General features: G+C 42.2%; 1 protein-coding gene across 2 annotated transcripts in view; it reads left to right on the forward strand.

Moving 5' to 3' along the window:
- The first annotated feature begins 10,497 nt into the window (after positions 1-10,497).
- The window catches only part of LOC147627727 (potassium transporter 1-like), a 41,366-nt gene continuing 25,442 nt past the window's right edge, over positions 10,498-26,421 (forward strand). The window contains exon 1 of one of the 2 annotated variants that reach the window (XM_086814672.1): positions 10,498-12,318. In XM_086814672.1, the coding sequence (XP_086670798.1) occupies positions 12,280-12,318 (39 nt within the window). In that variant the 5' untranslated portion in view covers positions 10,498-12,279. The remainder of the gene's footprint in view (positions 12,319-26,421) is intronic. The other variant, XM_086814673.1, reaches the window with a different exon arrangement.

Below are 26,421 nucleotides of genomic sequence, written 5' to 3' on the forward strand. Positions count from 1 at the left end.
AATCAGAGCATTAATTTGCTAATCAGTGATTAATCAGTGCTAATCACTGTATTTTGATGCAATTGAGGGTTCAAATTAACCATTAGTATCTGATACAGATCCCTATAGCTTCAGATTGCAAATCCGAGTTGGTTTGATACTCCAACCATCCCGTACAAATTGGTTACCCTTGATTTTGTGTAATTTTTGGTGATTTTATGCTGATCAATTTGTTGTAATCATCTATTAAACACCATATTGAGTTGTAAAAGGGTAGACACTGCCCTTGAATCTTGAAATTGGATCAAGAGGTAAGATCCCCATTCACATCACCATGAGTTCAGCACAGGAAATAGCCAAATTTAATGGGGAATAGTTTTATACATGGCGGACAAAAACCATGTATTTGCTGATGAGAAAAAATCTGTGGGGATTAGTTGAAGGGAGAGATGAATGCCCAGAGAGAGGAGAAAATGAGTGGAAGAGCAGGAATGAAAAAGCATTGGGACTTATTGCACTCAGTTTAAATGATGAAATCATTCATCACATCACAGGGATACAATGGGAAAAAGATGCATGGGATGAACTCAATAAATTATTTGGTACACAAGCAAAAAATTCAAAGATAAATCTGTTAATGCAATTCTACAAATTGGACATGAAGAAAAGTGAACCTTTAATCACACACTTGAACAAATATAAAAGCATTAAGCAACAGCTGGCAGCCATTGGCAAAAAAGGTCGAAGATGATGAGGCACTAGCAGTGCTTCTGAAGAGTGTGGACAAAGGTGATTATGAAAACATTGTAGCAACACTAAAGAATGTACCTGAATTGAAGCTACACGAGATAGAAGCAGATCTACTAGAGCAAGAGAGCAGAGGCAAAGAGAAGAAAGGGCTAGACTCAAAAGCAGGAGAGGAAAAAGCATTCTTCACCCGAGGAGGATTCTCTCGAGGATGAGGACGAGGAAGAGGCAGAGAAGGACGAAGGGCCTTCACATGCCACAAATGTGGAAAGCCAGGACACATGGCGAGAGACTGCTACAACAAACCCAGTGGAGAAGGAACGACATCGGCAAACTTCATGGAGGCTCCAAAGGAAGTGGAGTCGGATCATCTTTTCTGAGAGAGAGAGAGAGAGAGAGAGACCCCAGAAGCCAATGTAACCTGCCCCAACAAATAAAACCACCTCTGAGCCACCGATGATGTAGGCCACATGGTAGATGTATGTGTGAGCACTTTAGTCAAGGTCGCGGGCACTTATAGTAGCCTTGGACACATAGAGAGAGAGAGTATCAAGGACTATGGAGTTTAGGGACTTGAGGCACTGGTCACGGGCTATCAAGTAAGAGGGAAACTTGGTATAGGGTCCAGGTGTGCTAGGATTATTCACTTGAGGGGAGGTGTTGAAAAATACAAGTGAATAGGGTGTGTGTGGGAACAAGCCCTTGGTTAGAGGCTATAAAAGAGGATGTGTAAATGTGAAAGAACTTGTGAAAAGGTGAGAAGAATCTATTGGGAGAGAATAAAGGGTAGCATGAGATAATTTAGGAAGTGTGGAATATTCTGGGAGTGAATCATGGAGAAATCAATGGGATTTGATGCTTGATGTAAACTCTATAAATTGAGGCATAGCCCTAATGAGAATTTGCTGGTTTTTGAGTATCCATGCCTACATTAATCTATTTGCTAATTATCTACTAATTACATCTTAATTATTTACTAATCACTTTGTTAATGATTTTGATTCTAGTGTTTGATCCACCATAGCTCATCACAATGCTCAAATTTCAACAGGAAGGATACTTTGAACTATGGATTATTTTGTGAGGCTAGCAAGTAGGTTGATGTGTATGGATTTGTAGATGTAAACTGGCTAACTAGCAAGTAGGTTGATATGTATGGATTTACAGATGTAAACTGGGTTGGTAGGGCATTTGACAAGACGTCTACCAATGGTGGCTATGTATTTAGTTTTGGCAGCGTAGGTATTTCATGGAGTTCAAAGAAGCAACATATTGTTGCTCTTTCTAGCACTGAGGCAAAGTATAGAGGTGCTATTATGGCTGCAGATGTGAGGTAGCTTCGTTGAGAAAGCTACTTGATGCTATGGGTCAGCCCATGGATGATGTGTCACTATCTATTGTGACCATAGCATCAAGTAGCTACTTTTTGATGCTATGGATTAGCCCATGGATGATATGGTCACTATCTATTATGACCATAGCATCAAGTAGCTACTTGATGCTATGGATTAGCCCATGGATGATATTGTCACTATCTATTGTACAACATGAGCAATATACAGCTTGCCACTAATTTGGTGTTTCATGCTAAAACAAAGCACATAGAAATGTTTACCATTACATCAGGGAGAGAGTTCTAGTGGCAAGTGACATTGACTTGGTGTATGTTGGCATAGATGAGTATGTGACCAACATATTTACGAAGCCATTGGGGGTTGAGAAGTTTTTGAAGTTCATAAGGAGCTTGAGATAGAGTTGAGCTTGGGGGGGAGTGTTAACAATGCAAGTTCATGAAGGAGCTTGAGATGGAGTTGAGCTTGAGGGGGAGTGTTGAGAATGCAAGCTCAACGGATCATGGTTGCAATAAATGGTCACCACATGTCTAGAGTGTGAATGCATATAAGTAGGTGCGAAGCCACATGTGAATGGGGGCTTGTAGTGGGATCTAGAAGATAGACAGAGTTTATTACATAAGATGAAGTGAAGATAAGATTTAGCCCATGTCATATTGTTTTCCCAACATATTTGCTAAGTGTTAAGTTGAGTAAGTGAGATAATTAAGCTAATTAAGTGAGGTAAATCATTGGTTGTGAAGCTTCCATGGAAGTTACAAATTGGACTTTAAACTAGGTGGTGTAACTTGCCAATGCATACCCAATGCCATGGAAGCTACAAATTGGACTTTAAACTAGGCGGCGTAACTAGCCAATGCATCTCCTATGAAAAAACCAACAAGAATTGATAAACCAAGCAATGCCACCATAGCACTTGGTTAATCACCAAGGCTTTAAATGCCAAATCACGGTTCCTGCTACTCGAATGGATAAGTTTGCTTTTAATGCTCATGAGCACATACACAAACTATTGTTATGCTAGGGAGATATCTCAATGCAAACAAGGTATGTGGCAGTGTATCCTCTCTCAATCCAAGTAAACCCACACATCTAAGCCCTAATCCACATATGGAGAAACATTGTCCATTGACTTATTCCAATTAATAGTGGCTCTCCTACTTCTAAAGAAAGCATCTCCAAGGCTATCCAAAAGGCACTGAGACATGCATGTGAGGCCTCCAAAAACATCATTGCATCATGTGCTAACTCCGAGTCCAATAACTCTTCCTCTCTACATAGAGGAAATCCGAGATTCCTGGGTCACCCGAATGAACCTATTCATAGCCTACACTTCCATAAGGTGCATTATGGGAGCTAGGGGGATCCCTACCGCACTGAGCGGGAAATGTGAAAGCACTCACATGTCTTGCACCAAGCAAGGAATGTGAAAGCACTCACCATGTCCCCCACATGCAAAAATTATGTTATGGGCTCCCTTTATAGGTATGAGCCCCCCCTTGTCTAATCCTAGAAAAACCTCATACGTGCCATTCTTGCCTTCTAGGAAGTCCCAATTCACTCTATCATATGCTTTTTCAAAGTCCAACAGAGAGGATGGTAAGGGGTTGTTGGCTAGATATATCCCACTCTATAATTTTCCAAAATGAGAATATGTTATCAAATATACTCCTTCCTTGGGGTGGAGGAAACCATTTTTGTGTCATGAATAATCATATAAAGAACTAGTTGCAACCTCATACTCAATGCCTTAGGTAAAGTTTTATATGCATGAGAAAAGTGATGATGGGCCTCCACTACTTGATGTTGGTATAATTACTGCACTTCAGAGGGAACATGAAAAACAAACTCCTTGATCCCAGATCTATTGTTTACAAAAAGAGAAGAGCTATATGGTGGCCATGGATAGGTAGTTTGATCTCTTGTTCATGCTTTAAAAAAAGCCCTTTGGGTATAGATGAGTGGCAGGTGTAGCAAATGCTTCTTCCAAGAACATGATGACCCTACCCATAGTAGGGGTTGTGTGAGATACTTGCAGGACTCATAGGGGGACATTCATACTAAGCTAGATAAGGTGAGGATTATTGCATCATATTCTTATCAGATATTGCTTTCTATAAATTCCCCTTTTCCATAGAGAAATGTTGCACATTAGAAAGCTTGGGAGTGGGTGGCCACATATGATATGTGTCCTTCATTGGATGCCCCCTTCTCCAAGGATAAGTTGAAACATACATTGTAGGCTCTTTCAATCACCAAGGGATGATGGTCTCCCCCTATCCTTCTTTATACAGTTTTGGGACCACATCGAGGATGTGGTCATTTGTTGCTTTATAGGAGATGTGGCATCACATATTTGTTAATGCAAAAGGAGTTGTGGTGGGGAGTTGTAAATGGAGATGAGACCATGGAAGGGTGTGATGTCGAGGTCAAATAATGGGTAAATAAGGATAGAAATGTCATTGCCATCATTGGGTTAAGCCTTGGGGGGATAACATTATCCATCACATTAGCAACAAGGATCATGCTAAAGAGGCATGGGATGTACTATAGAAAGTCTTTGGTGTGATGGCCAAAAATTTAGAAATAAATTTGAAAACTGTGTTCTATGGGTGTGAAGACCTTCCTTGCGCTAAACTTTTCACCTAGAACTTGGCTTGTCGTGGCTAATGTGAAGGGTCTTACCAAGATTTATAAATGTATCTTAGCATTCTCTACTCCCCTTACATTGATTTGAACACTATTTGACTCAAGTTTGGGTACTAACCATGATTAAGCCACTGATCACTCACTAAACCCAAGAAATGTAGGCAACTTTCGGGTAGGTAATTGAGATAGTTGCATTCATAACTGAACCAAGTGGTTTTAGGGAGTGAGCAGCATGAAGAGGAGATTAACCCACTAATGACTTAGATTATCTCACTTAACCAAGGATTAAAGAAGGTTAATGAAAAACCAATAGAATAGAAAAAGGTGTAGATCTATATCTCACAAACCACTTCACTAATCAAAATTCTAACTTTACCAATGTGTTCAACGTGCTTGAAAACCCCTGACACCATCTCGAATTGACGTAGAAACTATGCAAGTGAGATACACTATTGATTTTCCCCAAATTTGATAGCACCTGATTGTAGTCCATCTTGCACACGATTCAAGCTGGTTTACTTTAATTCCTCCTACATGCAAGCTCACCCTAGGTTGCTCTAGAAGCTCATAGTTGGGCTTAGGAAATGGGTGCTTCAATTAGGAGAACCAAGCTCTCCACTAGTAGTCACTAGTTTAAGGTTGTGGATAAGTCTGAATAAGCTTGATTAATTTATGATTAAGCACTAATAATCATGCTAAATTTTGCTAATGTTGAATGTCGAGGATGAGAATAGGTCTCCTAGGCTCTGATACCAAGATTAAAATGTAAGAGAATGATGGATATGGAGTGTATGAAAGTTATAAAAAATTAGGCTATGATGTATTAAAGATGAAGAAAGACATAGTTAGAGCATAGTTTTAACCCTGATTGTAATGATTAATATGTGAATTAGCTCTAATCAAGACTCACAACTTGTATTAATGAAAATGAAATAGTTAGAGCATAGTTTTAACCTTAATTATAATGATTAAGATGTGAATTAGCACTAATCAAAAATTCACAACTTGTATAATGAGAATGAGCTTCATACAGCCATTTTTAGCCACTTGATAGATACCCTCCACAAGACATACATCACTCCTTACATCATTAAGATTCCACGTTTTTGACGTGCTTCTAGACTCTTCTTCACCATTTACACTTCACACATCATTCTAACCTTTGACAACCTTTTCCCTAAGGTTCACACACTCCCATACATTGACACATACATTATAACATATCCGGCACCATGTTTGGCACCACATTTTCAACAATTTTCCATGACTAGATTAAAGGGGTTTCATGTTTGTATAGGGAGGGAGGCCCATGACACAGTTTTAGCTTGTGGGGGCATAATGAGTGCTTTCAAGTTTCCCACTTGGTGTGGCAGGGAAGCTGCCACACCAAGTGGCAGGTACATTAAGGAAGCTGCCTAGCTTCCTTAATGTACCTCATAGTAGTGGAGGCTATGAGAGAAGGTTCATATGGGCTACCCCAGGAGTCTCAGGCCTTAGATTGCATCTACATATAGAGAAAGAGTATTTGGACTCAAAATTAGCAGAGGATACCACGATGTTTTTGGAGGCCTCACATGCATGTCTCTATGCCTTCAAGATAGCCTTAGAGATGTTTTGTTTGGAAATAGGAATCACCATCAATTAGTGGGATTTTGGATCAATGATTCTCCATAGGTGAATTAGGTCTTGGATGTGGGGTTTACTTGGATTCATGGAGGATGCTTTGCCAAATACCTTGGATGCCAAGTTGGCATTGACCTCTCCCCATCACAACCCATGAGAGCGTTTAAAGAAAACTTTAGCATTGGAGTAGCATGAAGCTTGTGTGGGATGTGGGGTTTACTTGGATTCATGGAGGATGCTTTGCCAAATACCTTGGATGCCAAGTTGGCATTGACCTCTCCCCATCACAACCCATGAGAGCGTTTAAAGAAAACTTTAGCATTGGAGTAGCATGAAGCTTGTGTGGCATCTAGAGCCTTTGTTGTTAACCTCATGAAAGGAAGCACAAAGATACTAAAAAGTTTACTGAACTTGTAGCTATCTTTGGTGGATAATATTTTTGGGTTACTATAAGGACTTATCTTGTTGATGGGACGTTATTTATGTGTTTGTATAGACACTAGTAGGTGTAAGTCGTAATCTAGGTAAAGTAAACATATTATAGAAAACACATGGGAGCGATGTTAAAGTAATCAACTAGAATGTAGTAGAAGTGCTTAAGCTCATATTTAAAGTGTGTAAGCGTGGTAGCACTAACCACGAGGAAGTCTAGATGGTTTTTTTTCTTGAATAAATGTTTGATTAAGAAATTAAGACCATGATGAGGTGGGTGGGTAGTGAGGTTTAACATTGAGCAAATATAGGGAAGTAAACAAAATTTAAAAGTGAGGTTTAACATTGAGCAAATATAGGGAAGTAAACAAAATTTAAACTGAGTAATACTTATTCAAAATAAAAAAAGGGAAAACACAAACATGGAATATAGATTTTTATCACACACACACACACACACACACACACACACACACACACACACACACACACACACACACACACACACACACATCTAGAGAGCTTATTGCATGGATTTAACATATTAGAAATTAGATTCAAGTAGGGAACCTTAATGTTTACATTGACACAATGGCATGATAGTAAAATAGTTAATTAATTAAAAGGAAGTATTAGAAATTAGATACAAATAGGACACATTGATGTTTGCATTGACACAATGGCATGATAATAAAATATTTAATGAAGTAAAAGGAAGTATGTGAAAGTGAATACAAGATAATAGTGGGCCCATTAGTTCTCATGATTTTGACCATTAACCACTTCCATAGAGATCTAGGTCCTTTGTATAACATACTTCCAAATGAAAAGTTTCCTTACAAATTTAAACAATGTGTAAATGGGATTATTATAAAGGCAATCGCAGTGCGGTAGCATTAAGACCATTGGTAAATTCTTCTATTTATTAAATAATTATTTCATAAAGGCCAAGATTTATATTGTTGAGAAAAATGTAGAGATAAGATGTTTTTTTTAAATTTGATAACAAGAAAGAGAGTTCTTATTGTTGTTTCTATTAGATGCTAATTGTTATGTGTGTCTTTCTTTATACTTGCTTTATTTATGAGGTAGGTACCTTTTTTGAGAGAACATTCAAGCAATCTTGGTTTTCAAAATTGAGAGGATCTCAATGTAAAAAATGTAAAATCTTGTTCTCCTTTATGTTTAATATAGGGCTACATTAATTTGCCTTTATGGACTTAAAGTGGAGGTGGGAACACTCCTAGGGCAGAAGAAACCGGCTTTATGAGTTTTGATGGGCTTGAGTTTAAACTTCATCCTTCATGTGATTTAGAACTCCATGACTAATCCTTTAATATCATAACCTTGAGGAGAAACCTGCTCTATGAATTTTAATGGGCTTGAGTTTAAACTTCATCCTTCATATGATTTAGAACCCCATGACTAATCCTTTAATACCATAACCTTGAGGAGAAACCACATCAATACATGTGCATAAATGCTAAGACATAGTGGTTATATAGAAAACACTTTTAAACTTGTAGTCGTTTGCTCTACTCTCTCTCTCTCTCTCTCTCTCTCTCTCTCTCTCTCTCTCTCTCAAACTTGTAGTCTAGTCTCTCTCTCTCTCTCTCTCTCTCTCTCTCTCTCTCTCTCTCTCTCTCTCTCTTAATCACAAGATCCCTTACCAATTAGTCTACAAAAATTTAAGAAAATGTAAATGGGATTTTAAAGATAACTATGATATGGTACCATTCCCACTAGTAATTCAAGACCATTGTGTATTTGTTAAATTATTATTTCATAGAGGCCAAGTTTTATATTATGGAAAATGTAAAGATTATATGTCTTTTCATGATTTGATAATAAGAAAGAGTTGCCTTATTGTTGAATCTAATAGAGGGCTTTTCAATTTTGATAGGATTTTTATAGCAAAATTTTAGAAGCTAGCTCTCCCCCTTAGTCTAACTGCCCCTACATCAAGTTACCTTTATGTCCTAAAATTAGGGGTGGGAACACCTTACCATGAAGAACACTACTCTACAAGTCAACAAGCTTGAGTTTATACCTCATCCTTCACGTGATACAAAACCCCATGGCCTTGAGGAAAAAGCACATCAGTACATGTGCACAAATGCTAATATAGAGTTGTAAAAAAATATCTTTATAAACTTGTAGTCACTCGCACTACTCTCTCTCTCTCTCTCTCTCTCTCTCTCTCTCTCTCACACACACACACACACACACACACACACTGATATCCCACCAAAATCTCAATGGTTAAAATGTAAATGTATGCATCAATAGGTGTTTTAATCAATTAAGTCTTTGTTTCCATAAAGTTTTCACATCAATAAAGGGGAAACGTGCATGAGTGTCATTTGTGAATTGATCTCCACAAATTTTAACACCATTCACTTTATCTCATTAGACCATCCACCATTATTTGTGAAAGCATTACAAATTTTTAAAGTGTACCTTAAAATTGATGAATGTCTAGAATTTTATAGTTGGTTGTTATAGGTACATATTCCATTTATTAAGACATATGACGTTAAAGGTAACCATTGTAGTTTTGTCTCTTCCCTATATTATCTTAAGGAAGAGTTTCACACAAAGCTACCACGTGGCAAGAATTTGGAGGTTCGGGAAGGGGAGGAAGAGGTTTGAGGAGGTTTGGGTAGAATTTAAATTTGGGTCTCAAAAGACGTGCAAAGCACGGGTTGCCCACTAGTTAATGAAGGGGTTGAAAACACACATAATGGTTAGTTAGAAGGTCATTGTTGTGAATGAACAAAGAGGGTGGTATTTTTGGTAGGGGCTAACGTCAGAATATGGTAGCTTAGATTCTAGAATGAAAGAGAGGTTTTTTTTCTCAAGAAAAGTTAAGAAGACTGTAGGTTTCAATTTGTGAAAGGAAGGCTTTTAGTGGCAGGCTTGAGGATGTGGGTTTCAATATGTGACAAGGAGCCTTTTGTTATGGAAGTGTTTACATAAGTAGATGAACACAATTTGGGTGTGGCCGTGTGCTAGAAATAGGGTGTTGTTTATTGAGATTTGGAAGTGGCTAGGTGTCAAAGTCTAAAAGGAGTGTGCAACTCATAAAGTGGTTGATATCGATTGAGAGTTATGTGGGAAGAATGGAGAAGGTGGCTTAAGCATCTCTTTTGGGTGACAATGTTGTTATACACACAAGAAGGGCCACCATGCCAAAAATCTAAGGTGGTCACTAGGGGGTGCCATCGGGATCACTTTTGTGAGTCTATACTTTGGATTTCTCTAGACATAATGGGATACATGCTAGGCAAGCTTTTGCTAGAAGGTGTGCAAAGCTTTTTTGAGAGTTTAGCATACATATACATATGTAATAAATGCATGCATGTGTGTTTGTACACGTGTCTACACACACACATAATATACTATGTACGCGCATGTGTACACATACCCACTACCACCCCTTGAATTCAATAAATTTTTATATTATATATATACACACACCATATGTACAGGCATGTGGACTCAAGATACCCGCATGTGGACACACAAGTAGACACATGAGATACCCACTTCCACCCCTTGATTTCTTAAAATACCATATATATGTGTAGACTAGATACACACCCTCTCAAAATCATTAATTATTAACATCTATGGATTGATCATGGATGTCTCTACAAGCTAAAAGTTTTGATACCTATATATATATTAGGATGAAGACAAGCTAAGCTAGCTTATGTTGCATTGGGAGGGGGGGGGGATTGGTTTGCATATCCACAAGCTTGCACGTTTGCCTCGAGACTCACATGGAAGGAATTGATGCTGAGAGATAGCAAACTAGGCAAAAAGCAAAAAAGATTTTGGTTTCCTTGCGGCCATTTTCGAAGAGGATTCGGATACAAGAGGAGAGAGAGAGAGAGAGAGAGAGAGAGAGGGGAATGTGTGGCGCCCACAAGGAGGTTACCTACTGCCGCAGTGGCGCACTGATAACCTTGCAAGGCGGTCACCAGGACAACTGTCAGAGCAGCAGACACGCTAAGCTCCATCTCGTCGCTCGGACAGGCCGGTTGATTTTTTTTTAACATAAAAGCAAAAAAATCAGAAAAAAGTACAAATGTCGTTTAGTTTACCGAGTGATAATTACACTGTTTAGTGCTTAATTTGTGATCAGTCACGCCCCAAAGGTGGCCACTGGCCAGTTGCATTACTTGCTTAGCTCAGATTGAAAGCTATGGCAGCTGCTGCTAATTTCGCATCATTTCATCATCACATCAAAGGGGCAGTGGCTTGCGTTCCAGATTAAAAAAGGAGATTAGGGGTTTATTGTGTCATTAAACAAGAGATAACCGCAGGGGCAGTTCGGGAGGGATTATCCCGAGCAGTTCTTCTGAGTTTGTCAGATTTATTGTGAAGTTTTAGCCTCCCAGCACCTAGAAAGCAAAAATGGGACCAAAAAGCAGAGAGCTCGGAGTAGGTTTGGTGGGCAGTTTTTTTCCCCCTTTTTTGGGTTGGTGGGTGCATGCTTTCTTGATGATTTGAAAAATCTGAAGCTCGCGCATGGCTACATTTTTGTGATTTTTCAAAACCCCACCAAAATCTCATGGTTGGGTAAAAATCTAAACTATGTGGGTTGTTGCAGGAAATGCTTTTTTTTTTCTGTCAGCCAGGGAATGTTTCCCTTCTTCACTCATACTTGTGAAGCTCTTGGGCAGATCCTTATCATTTTGTGTCCACTAATGTTATCATCATCATTATCAGCACCCTCCTCCTCCTCCTCATCATTATCATCGCCACAGTCGTCACCTTTTTGGGTTCCTACTGCATCTCTATCTGCTTGACTTTGCACCCCTATCATCAGCATTACTGCTGTCACCCGCGGCCTTCGTTCTCATCGTCATCCATCGACCACAGTTTGAGTACCCCCTGCGTCTCTGGTGTCCTCATTCCAGCACCCATTCATCACTGTGGCAGTTGTCATCATCATCGGCCATTTTTGGTTTCCCATCCATCTCTGTTTGCCCAATTTTGGCACCCAAATTATCATGATGGTTGCTACTGCCATCATCATCATCACCATTTTAGGTTCCCCCTCAATATCTCTGTTTGTCTAATTTGGGCAACCACAATGTTTCTTGTCCCCATTGCCTTTATGTTCTAGAACACTCTGAAAACTTTCAGTACCCACTTTGCCATCTTTCCTCTATCATTATTGCATCTCTCTCTCTCTGTTTCTTTGTTTTACAATATTGCTCCCACTTCAGCATAACCCCTTGAAGCAAACCTTTCCCACTATCCCTACAGTGCTAAACGACCACCCCTCTCCTCACATAAGGATAAAACTAGACGGTTGGTGGGCAGCCTAGGATTTTACTTCCAAGCTTCTTTCATTCTAAGCTGCAGCAGTGAATCAATGGAAGACATTGAAGCTGGCTGAAGGCTTAGTTTAAGCGCTTCTCTTGTGAGTTGAACTGCTTTCTTAAACAAGCAGCTTGAGTACTCTTTGACAGATTTTGGAGTCATGGATCTTGAGGCAGGCATGTACAAAGACAACTATTCGGTGAGTGCCCTCCCAGTGCTTCTCCTCACTACATAGAGCATTCTTGATGTTTTAACTAGTAATTTTGATTAGATTTGACATCCTACCAATGGATTTTTTTGTGCATGGTCAACCTGTGTGTGTGTGTGCACCCCTCCCCCCACAACAAAAAAAAGCATGTATGCTTGGATGCACACACACACATGCACACTTGCATGGGTTCAGGGGCACACGTGCACATACCCACCGACCCACCCACCTTCACATATGCCTAGGTAATTGTTATCCATCATGGTGGGGTAATGCTGTTATTGGAATTCAGCTCACATAAAAGCATTTGTTGTCCAAGAGTGCTGTTGGAGATTAATAAAAAATGAATTCTTCTTTTTTCTCTGGTATAATCCTATTTATAAGACAGGTGCTCTTAGAAAATTTGCTGGAAGGAAAGCTTTTGCACTGACTTCTTGTAAAACAGTGCCTCATATGATCTAAAATCGATCACTCAGATTCAGTAGGATATTTAGTATCGAAAAGCATATACAGTGCAAATGATGTGGCACACGATGGACTGGAAGCATGGGCTGGTTCTACCATTAGGGTAGTTCAGCCTGCATCAACCATAGTAGGCAGACACTCTGCACTTCTAAATACCAAGTCACACAGATCATAAGTCAGATTAATTAATTAAGGTACTTGGTTCTTGCAGAAGTGGATATTGTGTTTCCTTGTGAGAAAGCACATGTTCTGTCAGCGGGCTCTTGAGTGAGTGGTTTAGCTCACCATAATACTGACATGTCATGCACTGGTCTTCCTGAAATAGCCCAAAGTACCATGTTAATAACGACACTGGCTTATTGTGTTATTTTCATCCGAAAATAGGTGGCAAAATAGAGTCCTTGATGTTGTTCAAATATTGGTCAAACACTAGCATAAACATCGTTCCAACGGCTAGTTAACCAAGGCAAAGGCTGGTCAAGGCTAATCAAACAATGGTTAAACAATGGTTAAAGCTAGTAACAGTTGTCAACTTTGGTAAACTCTGGGTCAAACTTCTTCAAATAGGTAAAAACAATCAAGAATGCTCAAATACGGTCAAGAGCAGTCATAACTCATGCACACTCTTGGCTGGGCTTTATACATTGGCTTTCACCTGTCTCACCATACCAGGCTGGAACTATGCACACACGAGGGGTTTGTAGATATCCAAGACTTGATTAATGATATGGGTGTCGGCGTGTTCTGGAGGACCCACAACAAGCATAAATGGTCCATGACCTATTTTGGGGTTACTGATGCATCTGGCCTGGGCGCCCTCCACACGTGGTTCTCATTTTGTCTGGCTGCCCATATGCGGCCTCTGATCCTGCCCTTTAGGCAGCTGCTGCAGAAACCATGTCCATGTGCACGTGACAGCATATGATATTACACCCCCCATTCAGAGGAGATTCTGGCAGAAACTTTGGCACTCGTACAGGAGGAGCCAGGTATTTTACTTCTTCTGGCTGTTTCTACACGGTGGGTTGCCCACCAACCAGTGGAGGTTTATTTTTGGTGTGGACCCCTCTTGTCCTAGATGCCCAGCTCCATCCGAGACAATGTATCATTGCTTATGGGAGTGCAGAGGAGCGCACAGAGGATCTGTGTATCTATACCCCCACTCTTGGGTAGATTGAGGATTACTTGGGGTGCTATTGAATGGTTGACTTAGTTTGCCCCACAGCTTCTTTTTGAGGGCAGGGGAGCAAATCTTGTTATACTTGTTCGTGGGGCATAGTTCAAAGATGTCTGCTTTCAGGATATCCTCCAGTTACGATACACACCACCTTTGCTGAGTATTGACACTGGTACGTCCAGGACAGGTTCATTCTAGGCGCCTGGATGAGAGGCCAAGCGTAGTAGACGCCTAGTAGGAGATAATCCAACCCATGCAGGAGGAGGCTTATAGGTGGAGGCATATTTATTATAGATTATAGGGTTATTAGCTAATTATAGCAATGGGGCGAGTTATAGAGCCCAGTGGCCTATATAAGCATAACCAGGCTCAGTAGTCATTATGATCATTGAGTCTGACGCGTAGCTTATGGCCCATTGGGGGTGCTCACTGTGACAACACTTGTAGGGTGTGGCTTGGTGGTATGGGATGCAAAGTCTTTTTGTGGGGGAGCTCTATCAAGGATGTAGCTATGGCCTCCAGCTCGGGGGTGGGTTCGGAGTGACTCTATGGCTGGGAGGTGGCCCTTAGGCCTCACTTCTGTAGTTTCATGTCATATGATTTCGTGGGCAAGGTCTTGTGAGGCCTTACACTAGTGTCAGAGCTTGGTCTGGAACTCGGGTATGGGAGGTTGTAGGTATTTTGTGACTTGTCATGGCAAGAAGAAGAAGAAGAAGAAAAGCACCGCCACCATGAAATCTCTAGTTTCTGACTTTTCTCGGAAGCAGCAGGCCGAGATGCGCGAGGAGGCGGCAATGCCTTACACTCTAGGTAAGAGGGCTTTTAGGGGTCGTCAACCAAGGCTGCTAGGCCCACCCTAGCCAAGCCCGCAGGGCTGCACAGCATGAGAAACCATTATGGTTCGGCCATATAGGTGACCATGATGGCAGGCTTGGCCAGCTAGTGCCAGGCGCACAGGCCGGCAGCCACAACCAATAGTTGCATAAGTAGCAAGCATGGCCAAGCTTGTGTAGAAGCAACCACGGGCGCATGCTAGCAGTTGTGGTTCAGTTTGCACAGGATAGAGGGTAATGTGCAAGAGATGTGCGTGTAGGTGCGCCTGAGGACACTCACACAGGGAAAAGGGAGTGTGATGAGACAAGGGGTGGAAACTATTTGGACCATTGGACTACTTATTTTGAGTTGATCGGTGCACCTGAAGATATCGCAGAATCCCCCAAGTCCAGATGTTCTTAAAGAACAAGGCTTATGTTGGTGGCGGGACTTAGAACTGAAGCTGGTGACTTGGCAAGAGTTTGTGGATGCGTTTCGTAAGCAGTTTGCTGTCATAGACATTATGGTGACATAGGAAATCAGCTTCATGGGTGATACCTTGTTATACAGAGAAGCCAAGTGCTGCCAAATCCCTCTGGCGAGCGTCATGTGTTTGATATGATTAATCACCTGGGGTGTGCAATTAAGGAAGATGAAAGAACGCACATGGGCATTGACACAATCCCATAATTGTGCGTGAGCCTCCCGTTCTTTCCTAGTAGAGGGTAAAAGCTCCCCATCCTCCAACTCTGGCCGTGGAACACCAGCCACAATGAAATCAGCCAAGTCATAGGACTCCAAGACAGATTCCATCATTACCTTCCAGATGCCATAGTCGGTCCCGTCCAACAGTCAATCTATCGGGATTGTGGGGAGAGTGGGGATCTTCACGTGCTTGTCAGCCATCTCAAGCAAATCTGCCATCGCAAGGGTTTACAAGGTCTTGTGAAGGGAGGTTGGGTGGGAAAAAAAATGAAGAAGAGGCTGCAAACACTATGCAAGGTGGCTGTCCAACAGGGATGGCCGCCTTCTACCCGTTCTCCAAGTCCCGAACAGCCCAAGAAATGTTACATGCAGAAGCTATGAGAGTCTTCTTTCAGCCCTAAACACCACTTAGAACATGCTGATGCAAAAACACAGACAGAAGAGAGAGTAGAGAGAGAGAGAGCTGGAAATTCAGTATTTCATATGGTACAAAAAGGTACATAAATCCTTGCAGCCATGGGCTGCCTTCTGGAAAAGGTTAACAAACCCTAATCCTAGTCTATGTCTAGACCCACACCCAAAGTAGGAGTGAACGAATCTAACTATGAGCATTAGTGCCTTTATATAGGCCCTTGAAGTAACTAGAGAGCTGGTCGACTGCTGGTCGGCCAGCCGACTGGACATATATTGCAAAATACTCTTCATGACTTGCCCTTCTTGCAGCCGACAGCACACCTTGCAGCCGACAGGTCATCCTTGTCCTCCTCCTAGTCCAACACTTGCCAAATCTGCACTTCCTGCTCCAAAATCCGTGGTTCTAATCTCCTTTTCTGGCTGCCCCTTCAGGACTAGCTTTAGGACATGTCCATGGGCAAAACCTTTGCACATGACATCCCCCTCTGCTAAACTTGATGACGGGATTCCAACCTGTTCTTGGATGACTGTCATCATCCCATTTTGCTCTTGGAGTCCCTCTGTCATCCCATCCATCTCTGGCAACCCTTTTCACTGAAAACCCGGCCCGGTCTCCAAATCCACTTTGACTCTGAATAAGATCTATGCATCTGTTCCATCGAGTCCCCAATCCGTTCCTGCCCTGTCTGAACACCATCTTGGTCTTCATTCCTGAGAAATGAGTCTGGCACTCCCACTCTACCCCTTGGAGGATCATCCTCCCTTGGAACCGTTGCCCGAAAGCCTTTCCTGGCTCACAGGACTGCCATCCCCTTTGGGCTTTGTGGAACACCACCAACCAACCTCCAGGGAGAGCTCCTCGGTCTTGTGTTCCTTGCCTTGGGCTCCGTACCTGTGCACTTTCCTATACCTTGGACTTGTACACCTTCATATGGGACTGAATTAGAGTTTAGCCTTGCTGACCTGATGCTCTAATACCAATGTTACATGCGGAAGCTCTGAGAGTCTTCTTTCAGCCCTACACACCACTTAGAACATGCTGATGCAAAAACGCAGGCAGAAGAGAGAGGAGAGAGAGAGAGAGAGAGAGAGAGAGCTGGAAATTCAGTATTTCATATGGTACAAAAAGGTACATAAATCCTTGCAGCCATGGCTACCTTCTGGAAAAGGTTAACAAACCCTAATCCTAGTCTATGTATAGACCCACACCCAAAGTGGGAGTGAATGAATCTAACTATGAGCATTAGTGCCTTTATATAGGCCCTTGAAGTGACTAGAGAGCTGGTTGACTGTTGGTCGGCCAGCCGACTGGACATATATTGCAAAATACTCTTCACGACCTGCCCTTCTTGCAGCCGAGAGCACACCTTGCAGCTGACAGGTTATCCTTGTCCTTCTCCTAGTCCAACACTTGCCAAATTAGCATTTCCTGCTCCAAAATCCTTGGTTCTAATCTCCTTTTCTGGCTGCCCCTTCAGGACTAGCTTCAGGACATGTCCATGGGCAAAACCTTTGCACATGACAAGAAATCTCCAATCAGCACCAAAAAACAGCAAACCCTCAAGCTTCCACTGTCTCCAAACTTCAAGCCACCTGGGGCTCTGCTACCATGTCGGAATGCACATTTGAAATGAGAACCGTGAGAAACAAAATGCAGAAGTGTAGAGAGAGAGAAGCTGTATAAACTCTGCTATGTACACAAAGATCCGGTACAAAAAGGAGTCTGGGGGCAAGGGTGGTATTTATACCACCCTATGGTGCTGGTCGGTCAGTCCAAAAATAGCCGACAGCATCACATCATGTCCACGATTGGCTGTCGGCCAGGACAAAAAACCAAGTCGACCAGGATAGAAGGAGTCGGCCAGCAACAGAGGGCCCCCATGACCAAAAACAGGAAAAAAAACATGGAAAAATGGGAAAAAATGGAGAGAACTCCTAGGCAGGCACACGCACAACAAAGGCCCTCACTGAGTAATATGGTACAGATAGGAGATGATTGCTAACACCCCCTGTCACTAGCCTGGACATTTCCCAGTATGAAAGGGCTCTGGTGGACTCCAGGATGTCTAAATATTTGGAAAGTACAAGCTTTGGGAATGGGGGATTATCCTAGAATACAAAGGACCACACTCCTAAAATTTAGGAGAGTTGCTATTTTTGGCCCGACTCCGATGGAAATTCTGTTCGCGTCATTACATCTAGAATTGAGCAGATACCAAGAGTTGGCAAAGTGCCTTTGACAAAATGTCTACGAGTTGGATATTTTTAGAGATAAAGTTTATGGAAGGACCCATCTCTTAGATTGGGACATGTGGCAAGAAAGTGGACCAAAGCGAGACAAGTGGCCTGACACGTGTTAGAAAATGGATCAAAGTGAGACAAGTGGCCTCACACCACTTGCCACTTCAGCTATTGTGTGGCTCTCCACGTGTCACTGTAGCCTTCTCTTGCCATTTTAGCTCATGGGAGGCCCAAATCTATAAATTGGAGCCCTCTCTCTTCATTAATAGAGGCTCTCTTGCTGCACACTAGCCTCTACCACCGTTGAAGGCTTCCCTAATGATGGCTACTCTCTTTCTCTCTCTCTTGAAGACTGCCCATGAAGAATACCGGCTATTGGGGACTGTTTTGGAGGCTTCCATTGCGAAGAAATACTGACGGCAAGGGTATTTAATCATTTATTATGATTTCTAGCCATTGTACTTGTTGTACCAGCCCTTGTACCTATTGTACCAGCACTTGTACTTGTACCAGCCACCGTATCGGTTGTACCAACCAATGTACCTGTTGTACCAGCCCTTGTACCGGCTGTACCAACCACTGTACCTACTGTACCAGCCACTGTATCTATTGTACCGGCCCAATGGAGAGCTGAACTTGTTGTACCAGCTCTATTGCATGAAGACCCGTGGTTTTTGGGGAAGAATCAGTACCCACACAGAGGTATATGGATTATATTGTTGGCTCGGCATTTCTACAGCCTGTGTTCCATCTTGGTAGCCTCGTGTTGGGCTGTGTTATGACATTTGTATATGGATAATCCGGCATCTCCCGTGGGGAGAGTAAGGCCCTCAAAGCTTGTACATGATATTATTCTCCTTGGGTAATAAAATACTCCAAGGGGGGGGGGGGGGGGGGGGGGGGGTCGGCCCATTCCGGCCTCTATGTGGTGTCACGTATGCAAGCTCCATTTTCAACATTTGTGGATGTTTTGTCCAGCTTTATGTTTTATGCAAAGTGATGATGGATATGTGTTAAGGCTGTGGCCATGTTTAAATGTTTTAATATGCATTGATGGTATCAACAAGTGTGTCAAAGGCCCTAGTCCCCCGGGCACCCGCCGCGAGTTTCACCTCCCTTGATGCAAGCTTTCACTCTTCCTCTCTCTCCTCTTGTGTTAGGCTACTTTGGTCCGAGTCCAATCCACGAATGAATTGCTCCATCTTGGCCTGCTCAGATAACCCTAACTTCTGTGCTAAAGTAATAACCTTACCGGAAAACTGAAGCACTGGGGATCCGTTCTATCTGAGTCCATAGAACTCATCTTTCAGACCGGTCATGTACTGGGGCGGGAGAAATCTGGTCTTCAGGTCATGGACAAAGATGTCCCAGTCAAAGGCTGTGACACCTGTGGCCTGGTCAGTATGAATACTAGACCAATGCTGCCACCAAGTGACTGCCTCACCAGTGAGATGGGGAGCCGCTAAGTGGACTTTGTCTTGTGGGTCTGTGATCTTAGCTAAAGGAAAATGAGCATTAAACTGATGAATAAATTGATTAACAGATGAATGATCACACTTACCATCATACTTACTGAAGTTTGGTTGACTGCGAATGATGGTGGTTGATGCTGCTGCGGGCTGCTGGGTGGTGACACCTATGACTGGGGAGACTGAGGAGAGCTGCTGATACCTCAAGTGTATGGCCTCCTTTTCCCGTTGGTGTTCGAGTAACATACGTTCTCGATCAAGCTCACGTTGGTGTTCCCGAGCGGCGAGGTCAGCCTGACGCCGGTCTTCGTCGATCCTGCGTTGGGCTTCCTCATAGTCCCGTCTTTCTTCTTTTTCCCTTCTCCTTCGGGCCTCGTCCTCTCTCCTTTGTTGTTCCATCTGAAAGAAGAGGGAGATGTAGTCGGGTGCTGCTGGAGGTGTAGAAGGACGTGCTGCTCTGCTGCCTCCAAGAGTTGGAGACGCTCCATGAGTAGCTGGTTCTGAGCTCTAAGAAGAGCTATGGTGTCTGTTGTAGGCGGAAGAACAAGGTCTCCTTCGAGGGAGACGTCTTCCGGCTGATGAGTACTCTCTCTTGTAGACATGATGCTAAAGTCGGTGGTTGTGCCGGAACGCAATCTAACCATCCAAGGATGCCCCCACGCTAGGATACGGTGTGTGTGGACAATCTGAATCTGATACCAATGTGATATGCAGCGAAAGTCTTTGTATTGGAAGATCCTGTCACACAATATGCTCACACCGTCTTCTGTATCCTGAGTTTCGTGAGTTTAGCAATCCATTTCATTACTTCAAACTTTAAGGAGATGAGAGAGAGAGATATGAGAACTGTACACCAGATCGGGTCCCGAATTACCCAGTGAAGGGCCCCCTATCCCGATAACGAGATAGTATTTGCTTTATTTCTTTAGAGAGAATGACTTTGGACTGTAGATAAGCCAAACGCAAGATCTCGGAGGATCGGAGAGTGGCTGATCTGTACACTGCTGTAGAAAGTTGAAACACCTGGATGACCTGATCTCGAGCCTATGCACTCTTCCCAAGGGCATGAGGAAGGGCTGCACACCTGAGGCTGAGAGAAGAAGAAGGTGGACTGTTCTACACTATGTTAGAATGCTGAAAACACTTATGAATGTTGTGTTACCTTCACCAGATGACTGCTGCATGTGTGGATGATGCATAGAAGGCTGGACACTGATGCAAACAACAGATTCAGGGCTGGAAACTGCTGTAGACTGAACCTTCAGGGCTGGAAACTGCTGTGGACAGAAACGCTGAAGTGTAGAGGATGCTGTGGACTGAAACGCATGAGAAACAGGGGCTGCAGGGCTGCTGCTGTACGGCTGGAACAGAAACGCAGAGAACTGCTGTACGGCTGTGCAAAAACGCAGGGCTGCAAACTGCTGAATCTGGCGTTGAAATTGGGCTGAATGGTATGCTGAATCTGGGCCTGAACTGAGGCTGAATCAGGGCTGAATGCAGGCGCCTAGGCTGACTGAAGCTATGGTTCTCAAGGGGCTGGAGAAGAAAGCTTATGGGCTCTAGGGTTGGATTAGTCTTGGGCTGAAAGCAAGGGTGAGGAGAGCTCTTAGCACAATGAAGACTGAATGAGAAAACAAGCCCTATGCAAGCCTATTTATACTAACTGGAGGTTGGTCATTTAATAAAGTTTTATATTTATAAATGCCCAATAATGCAAATAATGCTAAATAAATACTAATAAATATGGGAAAAATACCAGATAAATCCCAGTAAACTCCCTAAGACTTCGGGGATGTTCTAAATGATGCACAAGCATATGAATGCATATTATGCAGGATGCAAAGTGCTTTCTGATGCAAACCCTAAGGCTTCTACTGACTCTACATGCATGAATGATTCTCTCCAAGTGGGTTAAGGGACTTGACTGACTGACTGACCCGCTAAGGCTAAGGAATGACCTACGTAGCTCGTGCCTGACTTATCCTGGACTGAGGATGTACAATGGGGTCACGGCGTACGACAAATATCATCCTATTGGGTTCTAAAACTGTACAACTGTTGCACTTCTGATGATGAGCCATCTTGTCACCATGCACTGAGTGTAGAGTGCATGTGACATCCTCTTATCCATTTTTTTATACTCACTTTTTTGTACTTGCGCCTAGCGTGCATTGCATCGATCTTACGGTCAATTAGGTGCCAAACTCCTTATGTATAAGAAAGTACATGGTCTTACTTTGCCATGTAAAAAAACCATTACCATTGATCCTTGAGGTATTCTACATGCTTGAGCCTTGATTTTAGTGCTTGGGTAGTGTCTACCCCTTTTATATTTTTCTTGCAATTTATTCAGATTATGTCTAAAGCAAGAGAGGACTAGATAGGCAATGCAAATGAGGATGTTCCAAGGCAAATACCTATCCAAAGATTCCGATTTTGAAGCTCGTTCACTTCAATTTTTACTAATTAAGCCTTAATGACAGTGATTAGCAAGCTGTAAATTTGGAGGCTTCAATTGGCCAAATGAAAGACAAATTTGATGGGGCTTTTACCTTGAGGGTGTTGCCCTAGATTGATAGCAATGCCTCAAGAAGAAAATCCCTAGCCAGAACCTCCAGAAGGGTGCGATTAGGGCAAAATATGGCGACTGTTGATGCGCTTGGTTCTCTGTGTCTGTTGCTCCAGAGCTCACACCCTTTTGCGAGTGTTGCTTAGGATATATACTAGCTTTGGCCAAGAGGAATTGACCCAATGTGTAGTGTACTGGGAACTGACTCAATGTGTAGTGTGTCGAGAATGCCATGCTTTGCAGCAGCTACTACTGAGATTAGCGCAAATTCGGCTTGTAAACAACGAATTGAGTGAAACCGTATGGTGATAATTTGCCCCAACAGCTAAGAAGTCTTCTCCGAAAAGAATTTTCTTAATGGTGAATTGTGTAAGGAGAACAAGCTCATGCAAATTTCAGCCACAAGGTGGAGTGTAGGTAAGGCTTGTGATAAGAGTGATTAATGAGCTCTATTAGTGTTAATGAGCTGAGATTAGTGTAGTTGGAGATGAAGGAGATGAATGCTAAGCTATAGGGAGCAAAAGACAAGCTTTGATACCATGTTAAAACTTGAGAATCCAAGCTTCCATGGTGATTGTGAGGGAAAATTAATCCTACACTAGTTACAATGTGATTAGTGCTAAGCTAAGTAAGGTGGATGATGAATAAACTAAACTAATTAAGCTTTAGACTCAATCACAATTAGGTTACAAGTTTGAGACTTGTACTCATAAAGAGGCTTGAGAGCTTGCTTCATATGATTGCTTGAAAGTGGTCCCTTTTGCTTTGAGCTTATGGGATTTCTTTGGCTAGGTGACTTGACACTCTAGCATCACTTATTTCAAACTTGAGCATGATGTGTATTGTTATGAAAATGACATTTCTACTGAATCTGACGAGGCATGTGTGGTAAGACATATTAAATGAGAATGCAGATGTGTTTCCGCAATCTATTTACAAGAGGGATTAATCATCTCCAGAGGGGTAGATCACGCTATCGAGCTTTTGCGTGGTAGCAAGTCTTACTTAAAGCAGCCTTATCGGTTTAGACAAACCGAAGAGGATGAGATTCAAAGGCAGCTATAGGACAACTTCGAACGAGAGTTTGTATGACCTAGTAAGTCTCCATGGGGAACATCGGAAAGTCCATGAAGGACAACACAATGTGCTTCTGTGTGGATTACAAGGGGTTAATCAAGCTCACAATTAGGAATGGGTATTCATTGACTTGGATGGATGACCTTATCGATCGTCTTGGGGGAGCTAAAAACTTCACAAAGATCGATTTAAGGTTGGGTCATTAGTAGATCTGAGGATGTGCTGAAAATTGGCTTTCAGACAAGGTATGAGCATTATGAGTTTTTGGTTTTACTGTTTGAGTTAACCAATGCTCTAACAACTTTCCAAGAGATGATGAACGATGTGCTTTGGCTATATCTGGTAAAGTTTGACATGGTCTTTTTGGATGACATACTTATTTATTGTAAGCCATTGCATGAGCACGTACAACATCTCAGGACTGTCTTACAGATATTGAGACAGGAGAAGGTGCATGCGAAAGAGTCTAAATGTGACATTTTTGAATTACAGCTTCTATATTTGGATTATATCATCATTCAATATGGTAATCGGGAAGACCAAGATAAGGTGAAGCAAGTCCATGAGTGGCTTGTTCAAAGACAATACGGCAAGTAAAGTCTTCCTTGGCTTTTATGGGCTTTTTTCAAAAGTTTATCTGGAATCATACGAAGGTGGTTGCACCAGTGGCTCAACTCCAAAAGGGAGTGATGAAGAAAAAGGTCAAGAATAGTCCTTAGGTGGAGTGAAGTCCTAATGTTGGTGATTTTGCCATTGGGGTAGCTCTTTTCCAAGATGGTTGGCCGGTCGCTTATGAGAGCAAGAAGCTCATAGAAGCGTAGATGCGCTATCTGACGTAGGAAAAGGAGTTGCTTGCAGTTATATGTGCCCTGAAAAAATGGAGACATTATCTTTATGGCTCTAAGTTTGTTGCATGGATTGATCATCATTCTTTAAGGTATATTTGTGATCAAGGTGATCTTTGCGGTCGCAAAGCTAGATGGGTTGAGCTCGAGAGTCGCGACCTTCTTTGATCCGCCATTGCACTGATACGAAGGTGGTTGCACCATTGGCTCAACTCCAAAAGGGAGTGATGAAGAAAAAGGTCAAGAATAGTCCTTAGGTGGTGGAGTGAAGTCTTTAACAGGAGCTTCAAGGCGCTAAAAGAGTTGGTGATGACAGTACCAATGCTGGATTTAATAGATCCTAGCAAACCATTCGTGGTTGAGACTGATGCTGGTGATTTTGTCATTGGGGTAGCTCTTTTCCAAGATGGTTGGCCGGTCGCTTTTGAGAGCAAGAACCTCATAGAAGCGCAGATGCGCTATCTGACGTAGGAAAAGGAGTTGCTTGCAGTTATACGTGCCCTGAAAAAGTGGAGACGTTATCTCTATGGCTCTAAGTTTGTTGCATGGATTGATCATCATTCTTTAAGGTATATTTGTGATCAAGGTGATCTTTGCGGTCGCAAAGCTAGACGGGTTGAGCTCTAGAGTTGCGACCTACTTTGATCCGCCATTGCAGTGACCAGTTCCTCCCGATTTAAGAGGACTGATACTATTTATGGTACTATGGCAAGTCCACGCTTGTTGCACCCTGACTTCCAGATTCTGGGAGAATTTTACATTGACGAGATGATAACTCATGCGACTTGGAGTTATACGTGAGTTAGTCTTATGCTCTGCCCTTACTCTAGATCGCATACTTCAGTACAGATTGTATAGACTGCTTAGGGATTATATATCCCTAGATAGGATAGTTATTCTTGGGGAGGATGCAGACTTTGTGTGGTCTATAGTCGACTCTACACATTGTACATAAATAATCTTCACACACACACACACACACACACACACACACACTGTTTTTCTGATTGTAAAATTGTGTTTCTTTTGGTCTTCTATCTTGTTTTAAAATTGTCTTGTCAAGTTAAATTAAGTAAACGATAATTGTAGAATATTACAGAATGGCGCAATGTTGACCCGACCATACCTGTCTGATATACCGCGGTTGTTCCAAGAAGATGATATGATAGCATTTATGTTTGAACATCTTTTATCTTTACGTAATCGACGCAGAAGGATCATTTTGATGCATCATTTTGAAGAGCTCTTCTTCGCAACATAGCATGAACATAGGCAACAATGGTGCATTGTCAATGACTCTTGCTTTAGCACCATTTATGCTTGTTGCCATCAGGCGGGAATGTTCAAAGAGAATATCTGTGCAGCAATGATTTGCTACAGATTTGGAATAATAAATAGGCTTCAATTATATGCCTCTGTGTCTAAATAGCTTCTTTATCCCAGAATCCAGATCCTTACTTCTCCTAATCTTACTAACCGGCGCAGATGGCATCATAGGACCTGTCTTGCGGGAAATGGAGTACTATAGCCAAGATATATTCGAGGAAGCAAAAGACAGTGTTGTACATAGATAAGATTGATATATAAATAAAGCCTTTTCTTTTGTTGTCTTTAAATTTAGAATATTAAACGTGTAGTTGTGTGATGCAGTAATGGCCCAGCATCAATTGACCATTGATAGCTGAGATTTTGGCTGATCTCTATCTTTTTCTTCAGGGGCTTTATGAGGATGATCACTTCTTTGGAGGGATGGCAGCTAGTTCAGAATAGTGGCAGCTCATGAGATTTGGGGAGTCCAGAATCCCACAAATGAGTCGTGCCGAAGAGAAGATAGCCCAACAGTACTCCATTTTTAATGGACTGTTGGTTAAAAATGAAAAGGTTTGTGTGCCAAACATTGATGAACTGCGAAAGAGGATACTTTTCGAGTGTCATTATGTTCCCAGTGTTGGGCACCCAGGCATTCAAAGAACTTTTGTGTTAGTCATGAGATACTTTTATTGGCCACAAATGCGGTCCTATGTGGAGGACTATATGAAGAAGTGTAGCCAATGCCAAGTGAATAAGGTAGAATGCCTTAGGCAGGATGGTTCACTTCATCCACTAGAGATACTAGAGATGAAGCGGTTGAGTATCTTGATGGATTTTATTGTTGGGTTGCCTCACACGAATGGTGGGCATGATGCTATCTAGGTGGTAGTGGATAGATAAACCAAGATGGCTAGCTTTCTCCCAACACAATCTAAGATTTAGAGTCATAAGTTGGTTGCTTTATTTGTAGACCCGTTGTTTAGGCCTTATGGATTACCTAAAGAAATA

Source organism: Cibotium barometz, chromosome 20 (genome assembly GCF_041138505.1).
Source record: "Cibotium barometz isolate CiBa-2024 chromosome 20, ASM4113850v1, whole genome shotgun sequence".
Lineage (NCBI taxonomy): Eukaryota > Viridiplantae > Streptophyta > Polypodiopsida > Cyatheales > Cibotiaceae > Cibotium > Cibotium barometz.